Source organism: Copadichromis virginalis, linkage group LG1 (genome assembly GCF_057382275.1).
Source record: "Copadichromis virginalis isolate Kocher_CV1m ecotype Utaka linkage group LG1, C_Virginalis_male_GT1.1, whole genome shotgun sequence".
In the NCBI taxonomy this organism is placed as follows: Eukaryota; Metazoa; Chordata; class Actinopteri; order Cichliformes; family Cichlidae; genus Copadichromis; species Copadichromis virginalis.
The window spans coordinates 14387554-14400314 of NC_140618.1; the positions used below are offsets into that span (position 1 = coordinate 14387554).

General features: G+C 39.2%; 1 protein-coding gene across 1 annotated transcript; it reads left to right on the forward strand.

The window, feature by feature from the left end:
- Positions 1 to 4978: 4978 nt before the first annotated feature.
- nudt19 (nudix (nucleoside diphosphate linked moiety X)-type motif 19) lies at positions 4979 to 8714 on the forward strand. The gene is made up of 3 exons (XM_085451807.1): positions 4979 to 5832; positions 7508 to 7715; positions 7804 to 8714. Exons 1-3 carry the CDS (start codon positions 5077 to 5079, stop codon positions 8019 to 8021), a joined length of 1182 nt encoding a protein of 393 aa, XP_085307933.1. The 5' UTR covers positions 4979 to 5076; the 3' UTR covers positions 8022 to 8714.
- The last annotated feature ends 4047 nt before the right edge of the window (positions 8715 to 12761 follow it).

Here is a 12761-nt window from a genome sequence, read left to right on the forward strand (position 1 = left end):
GTGAAATGGAATGATTTTATGTCATTTTTGAGATTAAGTTTGAAATAATAATAAGGTGAAAAACCAAACTAACTTCAGATCTGGTTAGAATTATATTTGGTTTTGAGTGAGTTAAGAATGTGTATATTTGTACAGATTGGGGTCCATTATGTGTCTCAACAACTTTAGAAGTTAACACAGGATCAATTATTTATACAAGTTCACACTTTACTGGGTCTTACCGGGAATGCTACTATGTGCTTCTTTGTGATTTTTGCAGCAGGTAAACAACACATTGAAACAATGCTGGTCTGAACATTCTGTCCTCCAGGAGATGTTTAACTCTACCACCATCAATGTGTCACAAGAAAAAAAAAACAACAAAGGTGAGGAGGATTACTACAACAATTACAAAGGAATATACCCTCTGATTGATGAAAAAGTGTTTAGTGTTAAACTAGAATTCCTAGACACTTTTGCTGTCTTCATTGTTCCTGCTACTCGTATGTAACTTTGAAATTGGCAGGATATTAAAAAGGCCTATAATGTTCAAGCTGCTTGAGTTGAGTTGGCTCCACTTGTATGTTCCTCAGCTTGATGCGACCTTTCCTGAAAAATATGATTAACCACATTTTTGGGAAATCTCAGTTCAAAATCCCTGCCAAATCTGTTGAAAAAAAGAAATTACATAAATAGAACCTGTCTAACAAACTAGTAATTTAAAAGATATCAAAAAGCAGCACATCATGCACTGTAAAATCTAATTAGTTCCCAGAACTCAAAAAAATTGAGGAAACTCGTTGCCTCAAAAAAAATTGAGTAAAGCTAAGCTAAAAATGACTAAATTAGGACAACTTATTTATTTTGAGTACTCTATACAGGCTCATTTGTTCCCAGAACTCAAGAAAATTGGATCAAGTTTACGTAAGATGACCAAGTTAGGGCAACTTACTCATTTTGAGTACACTGTACAGCCTTGTTAGTTCCCAGAACTCAAAACAATTGAGGAAACTCGTTGCCTCAAAAAAACTAAGTAAAGCTTACTTAAGATGACTGTTAGGACAACTTATTCATTGCAAGTCTGCAGTATTAAGAATAACTTGATATTTCTGACTGTACAATACTAATTGTTTACGTCTGTGAAGGTTCTCAGTCATCCAGGTCATCGTAGTCAAAGGAGCTTGCAAAGAAAAGCGTCTGGACTTCTTTAAGTTACTTGAAGACGTTTCACCTCTCATCCGAGAAGCTTCTTCAGTTCTAAGGTCAAATGGTGGAGAGTCCCAGATATAAACCTAGTGGGAGTGACCCCCCACAGAGGAACAAAAGGACCCCCTGATGATCCTCTAATCGCCTGAGCCAAGGTGTGAAACTGGGTGTGGGTCCCAATCAGCCAGAGTTTTGGGTGAGTTCATTGTGAAACCTGGCCCCACCTTATCATGCGAATTCCTGAGATCAGGTGGCCCAGGATGTGAGTGGGCGTTAAGGCGTCTGGGAAGGGATCTCAAAACTGGATTATAGATGGCAGAGAGTTGGTGTCGTAAACCACCACCTCTGTTCAAAGATGGTCGCTCACAGTGGACATAGATGGCTTCTTTCACTCCTCTTTCTTTGGTTTGAAAGAGGAGTGAAAGAAGCCATCTGGCTCAAGCGATTAGAGGATCATCAGGGGGTCCTTTTGTCCCTCTGTGGGGGGTCACTCCCACTAGGTTTATATCTGGGACGCTCTGTTATCCACCAGCAGCTGACCGGGAGGTCAAGGCTCGATAGAGTCCGGGAGCACAGCTAACTTCTGGCTATTCTTTTCAACCCCCCTGCACTCTTTTGCTACTCAGGTTAAACATGATATATAGTTAGTTAGTTAGTTAGTTAGTTAGTTAGTTGGTTATGGCTATGGATTGAAAATACCCCCACCCCTAACTAGGGTTGCCAACTCCCTGAAAAATAAATAAGGGACACCTCGTGGCCAGGGCCGGGCGACCCAGTTGTCTTCACCCTTCCCAGTGTGGTGAATTTTCTAGCTCTTTTTTTGTGTGTGAAATTATTTTTTTAACCATTTGACTTGAAGTTGATTGTGCGATTTTTGGCCCATTTTGAGCCGATTTTTGAGTGATCGGACCGATTTTGGCCTTCATCGTGCGTCGTGTAGTATACGTGGGGTAACGAGAAGTGATTAACACCTCACGACCAGCTCCCGATCATCAATCGCGCGCAAACGTAAACGTAAACGTTGGTGAAAAAGACGGCGCAGCACGGCTGTGCAGCGTGTGATCTGGACACAAGCGATGGAGGCACAACTTGTAGAACTTTGGAAAGCTCATCCGAGCCTTTTCGATGTGGCATCACAAAATGATCACGACCACAACAACCGTGAAAATAGTTGGATTTACTCTGCTGCTCAATCACAGCTGCCTGATCAATGTTTTTCATTAGCAATTTAGCAAAGTTGATGGTGGTGGTGTGTGTGTCTGTGTGAGTGAAAGACAGAGCGAGCGACAGATTTTCTGTTATAACCTTCATGTTATGGACGCACAGTGTGAGCACTCAGGTCGCATCAGAGCATCGGGCGGTATAGTGTGAGACCCTGCATCGTGACCTACCAACTTCTAACCCCTGCGAGTCAATCGTGCAGTTTGAGCAGGAGCTGAATAACGTGACTGAAAAAAATCGCACAGTGTTTGCCCAGCTTTAGGTGTACTGTCATCCGAGACTTGCACCGCAGAGTCGGCGTCTGTTCCCCTGTTGGCCATGCTTCTTGTTGTGGTCATCTGTTGTCTTCCGGTATTTTCTCCGCAAGCGACCTTTCCTCGACCAATGAGATGAGCGGTAATCTGAATTGTCATACTCGAATTGTCATAAGTGTGCTGTCAGCTCATTGGTCACAAAGCAGGAGAGGGGCTGGGAATTATGTTTTCAAACAAAGCGTTAATTCCATTAACATTTATAGACTACTTTTGATTCTCACTGTATTACGGGACAAAGTGCGTCCCTTATTAGCTCAATACGGGACGTGTACTTTTGTTTCTAAATACAGGACGATTCCGTATTTTAAGGGACGGTTGGCAACCCTACCCCTAACGGCTGCACCTCCCAAAGAATTTTGTCTGGGCTCTTATCTCACTTTTTTTTTTATTTCAAACAATCAACAGAAAATTTCACCGACACAGTTTTATGTAAGGTTTTTAAGGCTGTTGTGTTAATTTTTAAGTAACATGACCCCAGCGGCAGCAGCAACGCTAGGCTAACACTAACTAGCTAGCAAGATTATAAACCTGGTGCTAAACTAAGAGAAGCCGCAAAATCAGTTTGAATAAGAGTAAACATTTACTCACCAAGTCAGTGTATCAGGTAAAGATTCACAGCAATGACAATAATCTCTTGAGCTGACGCTTCTCCAGGTTTGCTCAACATATCCCATAACAAATGCTGGCACCATGAACATGTGGACTGATCCGAGAGGGAGGAGGAGGTAGTCATGTGGCATTTTCAAAACACATTTTTCATCCTTCCGCCCTGAGAAGCAAAACTTCCAGCTTACTTAGTTTTTCTAAGTTTAGACAACTCAAATAAATTGAGTTTATCAGCATTTTTGCATAAAAAGTACTGGTAACTTATTTAAATCGAGTTCTAATAACAAATTGATAAAAATTGAGTTCAGCCCATTTAATATTTTTAATTAAACACAATATTACATTTTACAGTGTGCCATGATCTAAAGAAACCCAAGAACAACTGAGATTTGCATTGTGGGCTACTTTTTGTGAAAACTTTTGAATTTATCAGTGAGAGAATAAAAATCCTCGTCTCAATCATGTTTAATATCTAAGCAATAATATCTTCAATAAAAGGACTGAATAAATTCCTTGAGGAAGATTGCTGAAACTATCAGAATGGAAGTGAGGGAATTAATCAAGAGGGAAAAACTAGAGAGACAACTATGTTTGCATCTGCAAAAAAAAAAAAAAAAAAAAAAAGACCACATAAAAGAGTGGGCACCCAGAGGGAATGTAACCAGGATTTTATTTTAACTTCAAACACTGGCTTCCTCTAGTTCTTGCAGCTTTTGGAGTACCTACCGAATACAAAGGAAATGTTTAAAACGCTTTAAGGAGAATTTGAACCTTTGCCGCAGACACAGTTATAATCTGCTAACACAAAAACACACTGGCATATGAACTCAGTAACCCTGAGACCCAGAACTTATGACCACGTTTCAGACAAATACAAGGGGGAGGGGGTTTAGGATCTGACTGAGTGAGTTTTCACCAACAAAATTTAGAACAGTTTGTGAGAAAGTAAGAGTATTTACTGCAGTGAGAACTTTCAGTTTGACAGATTGGCAGACACTTTCATTCACTGAAACTCCAGAAACATCCCATAAGCCTTTACTGAAATACTTGGAAAATCAAAGTTTCAACTCTAGAGTGTTATTGGCTTTTTCATTTTTATGTTGCAAACCCAGGACAGGAAAGTTACCAATATATGATTCATGGGTAGAGCTATGTTGAAAACAAATATTTACAGATATATATAGTTTAAAAAACATTGAAGCTACACAATTCAATAAAAGCTTAATAATTACTAAATAAGTAAAATGGAATAAAACTGCTGTATTAAAGCCTAAAAAAATCAGATTTAGGGGATTACATGTAACATTAAATATTGTAATTACATATTTACTTCTATTTAAAATCATGTTACATTTTGCAATTTAGCTGCCTTTAATTAAAAGACTTTTTTTTAGTTTTACAGCAAAGTAACCACGACACATCATTATAACTGAGATAGATAGATAGATAGATAGATAGATAGATAGATAGATAGATAGATAGATAGATAGATAGATAGATAGATAGATAGATAGATAGATAGATAGATAGATAGATGGATGGATGGATGCTGAAAAACTGTTATAAATTGTATTTAAGGATCGTGTTATTGTTGATCTTCCAGCCTGTAGATGGCGATAACGGCTTCTGTCCCCAGTTCCCCGAATCATGTGACTTCCACCAAAACAAAGCTACCAGCCAGCTGACGGTGAAAGTACAGAGGTCAGAGGCTGAAACTTTTTAGACTGAATGAAACCGCTGCTGGTTTAGGATGAACACGACACTGAAGCACTGGAAAGAGTCGGCCACTCTGATTTTAGCCGCAGGACGCGGGCGTGGTTTCACCCCGAGAGCACCGCTGACAGGGGAAAGCGACTCTGGACAGTCACATCTGCCCCACAGGTCCCTCTTTGATTACGACGTTTTGCTGCTTAAAAGAAGCGGTAAAAGCGGATTCATGCCCAATGCTTATGTGTTTCCTGGGGGAGTGGTGGACGCATCGGATTTTTCCAGTGAGTGGCTGGACATTTTCAGATCTTTCACTAACTCCCTGACTTTCGGGTTAAGAAGTGTCAAACAGCCTCTGGAGACCAGACCTCCAATCTTTGCTACAGACCGACTGAAACTAGGCTCTCCCATCCCGGGAGAAGTCGCCCTCCGGATCTGCGCGTTGAGGGAAACATTTGAGGAATCTGGCGTACTTCTGGTTGCTCCCAAAACAGAGGAGAAAAAAATGTTAAAAAGCATAAAGGACTTTGGTTACATTGAGCGCTACGGGGTGAATGATCTGTGCAGCAGTGAGCTCACCAAGTGGAGGGCTCTGGTTAACCAGAACCCCTCCAACTTTATCAGGATGTGTAGAGAGCTGCAAGTGTTGCCTAACATCTGGGCTTTACATGAGTGGAGCAACTGGCTGACTCCAGCAGGCCGATATGGGACGACGAGATTTGACACAGCTTTCTTCATCTGCTGCTTGCAGGAGATTCCGCATACGCTACAAGATGATAAGGAAATTGAGCGTTTTCAGGTGATTACATATATCCAGCCAGATTAATTTATATTCTTTATAGACGCATGAAACGCACACGTGACCATCAAAACCTGCTTACCAATTCATTAAAAAGGGGGTCAGTCATATAATCCAACAGTATCCCAACTAAAATCTGGGATCTGGTAGAGCAACTGACTCCTGAGCTACAGCCACTGAGGGGTGGCTCCTTTCTGATTTTTCTATCTCTTGGTATGGCCATATTATTTAGCAAAGATATAGTATAGCCATACTCAGCACAGATGTCCCTGTATACTATGCCAGGCACTTGGTTATAGGGTTCCATGTATCCCCTGCCTGCTAGCATCTTGCACGCTGCTGTTATGTGGTCATCTCAGGAGCATCTTTGCACAACTTGCACCGAGGGTCTTGCCTGGTGTGGTAGGACACAGCCTCTATCGACCTTTTGCTTATAGCTTACAGAAAACAAGAGATGTCAATTTATTCTTATTAGACAGACCTGCAGATCTTTTTGTCCACAGCCCATGCAATGCCAGGGGACAAAGTAAAGCAAAGAAATGCTCCAAATGTAACAGGAAATGAATTCGGAGAACAAAATTAAGACCTTTCAGTAATCACTGCTAAATACTTTATTGATCCCAGAAAGGAAATGATTGTGTTACAGCAGTGGGATAAGGAATAAAAACAGCACAGTCTGCAGTAAATAAACAACCAAATGAATGTATAAGTGCCACAGGTGCACAGTAAGGGAATTATACTGTTAAATAGTGCAAAAATTTACATAGACTACAATGATAACAAACAAAGAGTAAAACTGAAGCGAATGCAAGAGAATAGTGTAAATTGCATTTACAAAAAAATTAATAAAAGTAAACATGAAAGGGTATAATACAAAAATGTGTGTTTTAGATCTTATTCCTGACAGGTATGTTCACCTGTGACAGAACAAAACCTTATTGTACAGTTTTATAGAGAAATATAGGATTGATTTCCACAATCATTCTTTATGGCAGTGTGTTTGAATCAGTCTGAAGGAGCTCTGCTGCCTCAGTAGTGCGGAGTGGAGTGGGTGAGATTGTCTGTGGTGGAGAGCAGTTTGTTCAGTGACCTCCTGTCCCTCACTAACGGAAACACCTCCAAATTCTTGATAGTGATGCTTACCGCCTTGTGAATCAGTTTCTTGACAATCATGATTTCTGTTTTACGACACAGAGTTCGTTTTTGTTTTTTTTAAAGAAGCACAGTTGGAAAATGTCATAGACCTAAGAAGTGGTTCGATACTTGCTCCTTTTTAAATTTTCCCAGTGCAGTCAACTTGCCTCTTAAATAATGTTCCTCATAAAAAAAAAAGTGTGATCTCAGAAAATCACACTGTGAAGCTAGCATCTTCTCTGACCTCCCAAGATAAGAACTGATATCACCTGACACTGAACTTCTTTATACAATTCCTCTACCAATCATTAAAATCTTCCAGGGGCCACTGGTTACACAAGGATAAGTCAGCGTGAGTAATTCAAAAATGGGGTTTTGCAGCTGAAATTACACAGAAAATGTGGTAAAATTAGTTTCAGTGGGTAAATAACACTAGCTCTTTCGGGTGTCTTTGTACCAGCTGATTGATATTGTGTACCAAATCAAAGGTAAGATCACAGTGTTGCAGTTCTAAAACACTAACCCCATCTGTGTGTTTCAGTGGTCCACACCCTCAGAGATCTTGCAGAGCTACCAGGCACAGGAGTTGTGGATTGCGCCTCCACAGTTCTATGAACTCAGCCGCCTGTGCCACTTCCCTCTACTAAATGATCTCCACAACTTCGCCAGCCAGCGTGCCACAGCGGGCTGCGAGCAGTGGATGCCCGTTGTTGTATCAAATGATGAACATCATATATCGCTGCTGCCAGGTGCAGATTTTATCATTATCATTTAATGATTTACACCTATCTATGTTTAATCTTTCCTCTCTCTCTCTTGGACTACTTACTCATCCAGGTGATAAACTTTATCCAGTGGACAGCCCAAGAGACTCTGAAGCTGCAAAAAACACAGCCCCTCAATCAAAGGATCATCAGGATGCTTCCCCGCTCCACCGTGTTGTCATATCAGATCCATACACTTTAAGGGTACAGATCACCATCACTCCAAAATACAAGCACGTCCTCCCTGTTGCACATTCAGCAGTGTCACATGACTCAAAAAGTCAGCTTTGACAACCCTGTGATCCTTGTCCTCCTGTGCCTATGAAATAAAAAGTCACAAAACCAGGCAAATTTACAGTCATATTTTTATATCGGTCTCAGTCATGTTGCTCTCATCACTGTATATTTTATTATGTTAATTTAAATGAGAAATTTTGCAGCACTTTGAGAGTTAATGTGTTTCAGATTGGCTTGTTTTGGGTAGAAATTCCTAGTACATGAAGCTGGAAGAGAAGAAGAAGACAAACATGGACAGAAGAGAAAGAACATTCAGTCTTCAGCTCAGGCCAAACTTTGCAGGACCTGCCAGACAGCTCATTTAAATAATGGCAGTAATCGTGTCTGTTTTTACAGTGTGTAGTTAGTTTTTACGTCAGGACAAAAAGCAACTTCAAAAATTGTATATGCAGTTTAAAGATTAGACAACTTTTTATTTGCACGGACCTGCCTGCACAGACACAGATGCATTAAGAGGTCAGATTTTTGTTCCAATAAAAATGTATATATAGTTATTGCAATCCAAAGACATGTTCTTCATGACTATACAGAGGACCAGAGTATCCTCAAACTTTGTCACAGTTGTAGTGAAAGCTGAAGGCTGTGTTTGACCAGTTGTGCTTATTACTGGAAATATAGGTTGATTACAGCAATGCTGTTAATGAAATTTGTTAAATCTGATTAATTTAAACATAAAGGCTGCTGAAAAACACAAGTGTCTTGTGTGTGTTCATGGTTGTCCTTGTGTGGAGGATGCATAAGTAGAAGTTTTCCAGAACAGTGTCCTTCAGGACAAATTGAAGCCCTGTGAGAAATACTTTGTGCAAAATGGGCCACGCAGGATTTTTGCCAGTATAAATGAATTTATTATTGAGCATATTTGATCATTATTCATATTAACCTTTCAATAACGCTGCTTTAACCTGCCTTTTTGTGCTATATCTTATGATTATTTGTGATGGACATAAGTAATGAGCCAAATGGTTTGTCCTATTAAAATTAAGGCTCTCAATTCAGTTCAATCATCACAGTATAACACAAAGTCAGGTAAGTTTCAGGCATATTGTAGGGAACATAGACTGCTGTAAATCAGTTTCATCCATTTTGGTGCAAATCAACGTGATAACACATGCAGTGCTTCCTCTCCTTTGCTGTAATTTTTCAGTACCATTCTTGTCAATACTGGCAGCATGAAACAGTACCTGAAGCACATTCCTTTTGCACAGATAGCCCAGCTCCTCCAGGATGGCATACCTGTTTATACTGTCTAAAAAATGTTTCCTGTATCTCCCAACTATCACCATCAAAAGTGTGGAAGAGCATCAATCCAGCAGCAGGATTAGTATCTGCTTGTTTGTATGAGAAAGAAACACTACCAGAGCTCTGGAAGTGTTTGTTCTGCTCTTTCAAATAGACTTCAAAAGGGCTACTCATGCATGTTTTTCTTATCAAACAGCCAGACACAGGCTCCATGAGGGTGGTGTGAGGTAGTTTGTTAAACTATCTGAGAAAACAGTTCATATTAACCAGGTTTTAAAGTAAAAGTCTGGATATGATTTGTCATGAAATCCAAGACATGACAAATTTTGTTTCTTGTGGAACATGAGCATCCAAAGATTTTTTTCTTTTAGCTTTCAGTGTTCACTTAACTGTATATTTGACATAACAACAAGCTTTGTACAGATACAAAATTAATTTCAGATAAAAGAGGCCAATGGTTGAATTCACCCCGAGAGTTCCAGTACATTATGCACCAGTCACCTTTTTAGAAAAGGTGCAATTCAGAGGTACACTTTCACTAATTCACACTCAAAATGTAAAATGTAAATAAAGTATATTACAACTTTATTTATAATGTTCTTTCTTCTGTAGTAAGAAAGAACGGAAAAACCACCTGTTTTTCGGGCCGGAAAACTGGTGGTGGCTCAACGTACCCATAGCCTTGTCTCACACATTTCTCCAGTACAGTATTTTAAGACAGGATTTTTTTTTCATAACTGTTTTTGGTATCGGCTCTCAAAAACACAAAGTGCACTTTAAATGTGACAGACCACCGTCTGCTGGACTGCTGAGACGACTAGAACAAGTGGGAAGAGGCTGAACCAGCACAAGAGATAGATCCAAATATGCTGTCATAATGTCACCTGTGTTCATCAGAAAAAGTACTTTAATGTCACTCTGATCTGACGAAAACATTTCTCCCAGAAAAAAAAAATGAAGACACACACTGAAGCGAGTCAGCAGCCCTCAGTCTGGTTTTCATCTTTCTGACATATTTTACCTGTCAGCTTGATAAAAGATGCAGAGCTTCTGTCCCCTTTTGCCCTCCCCTGTCCTCACACCTCATCTCTTACTGCTTCAGAGTGCCGTGTGTGTAGGATGGTGGTGGCAGAAAGCGGGTGAGTTGAAATAACGCTGCTGAACCTTCTGTGCTGTTTGCGGAGTATGTTAAGGGTTTCTATGGCAACTCACAGCCTTGAAAACCCACCATCTAAGTCCAGATGAAGTGATGATGCAGTGGTCTGTGTCTGCCAAGTGTGTAGCTCACCTCTTTGTGAACCAGTCTGCTTAGTGTGCTTGTTTCCAAGCGAGCGAATTAAGCAAATACATGGTTTTGTTGTGCATATGTTAAAATAAAATACCTCCAAACAGCTGTTGAGAAACCTGATTTACTCACCTGTAAAGGTGAGTGATGGAGCACTCTAAATATTTGATGCTGTGGCTATTTTCAGGAACATCTTGCATAACTGAAATTTTTTAAAAAGCAATTTAAAAGACACATGAAACAGTCTCTGAGTTGCATGTTGCATAAATGCTCCTCTTCCTCTGGAAGTGAGTGGAACAAATTTTAAAGGGCAGCATTTGAGGATGCTTCATCTCATTCTCTACTTAAATCTCCTCCCTCTCATCCTCATGTTTAATTAATCACTTTTATATTTTTAGATTTCCGGATGACAATGTAAATCTGTCATAAGTTTCGAGAGATTCAAGGTCCGTGACTCACTGTTAGAAGAGCATAGTGCCTCTGTGAAATGACAGCAACGATAAACAAGATGTCAGAAAGCCTACTGTGAATCAGATGTGAGTAGAGCATGCCACTGATTTTCACACATCGAAGTCTTGCCAAAGAATGCTTTCAGCTTTTTTGTTAGAAGATTAAATATCTTGCATTTTATCTACTTTGTTTACTCTATTATACTAGTTTCTTTTTTAAATGTTTCTCCACAGAATTTCTGTATTGAGAGGTGGAGAAGAGAGAGAGATTCATTTCCTGGAAACAGGAAATGAATCTGAAACTTGAATACCTTTACAATGTTTTACATATAGTTCATATATATATATATACACACATATATATATATATATATGTAAAGGAAGGAGCCTCTGCTTCGAACAGGAATGTGGATGTACTGTAATTGCATTTAAACATGTGAGATAACTACATTCAGCCTAAGACTCAATTGACTTCAAATGCCATGGGTCCACTTACCATATACAATTAGTACAAGAGGACCTCCTTAATAGTGAAGAAGCTGATCATTAGGGTCCTTTCAGGGCTCATGTGATGTGCAGCTTTTCAGGTGCCAGCATTTAAACAGTCTTTTCATTAGAATTTGCATCAAACTGTTATTTTAATGATACAAGTGTAAATATTTATCTTGAATTATTGTTTTTAGTTAAATTGGCTCTTTTGTCAATCTAAATGGACCTCCTTCTGATTTGACTGATGACCAGAGTCATTACTTCCATGACTGTTTGTTGTTTCACTTATGAAATCAATGAGCGTTTAGTGAACATAAGTTAACCAACTTGCAATGAAGATGAGGAAACTCACAGGATGAACACGGTGGCCTGTTGGGGAAAGAAACTCAGACACCTACTTACATGAAGTGGCATGTTTTTTTAAATGAATAATAATGATAACACACAAACACTCTGACACAAAAATGCAATGAGTTTGTGCATAAATCTGGTTTTCTATTTCACTTACATAGACATTATGGCTATGTAAGAAATGAAGTTTTGTGATACCTGGATATTTTAGCCTGGAGGTATCAAAGTACAAGTTACTGTGATTTCAAACCCAGATTATGACAAAGTTTCAATGACCATTATTATTTTTCACCCACATATACATTTCTGAAAATATCTACATGCATGCTTATACCAACAATTTTGCTATCTTTATTTTTTAAGTGCACTTTTGTCTTTTTGACTTTTTACATTTTTTGTCAAACTTTTGTGGAGTTAAAAAAAGTGGAAGATGTTTTCAATCCTTTGCATAATTCTATTTTATGAATTTTAGGGTGGTTTGACAAGCATTAGATGCATTATCTCTCTATATGTTAAGGTTTTTGTTTTTAGCCCAATGTACTAAAGCATGTGACTTGAAAATATTTCTGGAGCAGCACTCGTTTCTGTTCTGCAAATTAATAACTAACTTGCATTTATATTCATGTTGGGCTAAAGAAAACTGTCTTAGTGTGCATCTACCCTTAACTAACAACCACATGGGTGGAAACTTTGACTCTGACTGCTTCCAGTTCAACTGGATGCCAGTCCAGGAATACCCTTAAAGGCTCTTAGATGTAAAACTATTAGGGATTTAAGCATAGTCTACTTTCCATTTAAATTAAGTACTATTTTAAACCTAAGGTGGTTAAGTGGTTAATTCCCTTCTTAAAACATCTCTATGTGTGTTAGATGTATAGATCTCTAGCTTAGGTTTGCAGTGATTACAAACTAGGCCCGGAC

Excerpts from the sequence above, each read along its gene's own strand:
- nudt19 (XM_085451807.1), top strand. The coding sequence starts at position 5,077 with ATGAACACGACACTGAAGCACTGGAAAGAGTCGGCCACTCTGATTTTA. Across the intron at positions 5,833-7,507 it reads AGGAAATTGAGCGTTTTCAG|TGGTCCACACCCTCAGAGAT; the intron begins GTGATTACATAT and ends TGTGTGTTTCAG. Across the intron at positions 7,716-7,803 it reads TCATATATCGCTGCTGCCAG|GTGATAAACTTTATCCAGTG; the intron begins GTGCAGATTTTA and ends TTACTCATCCAG.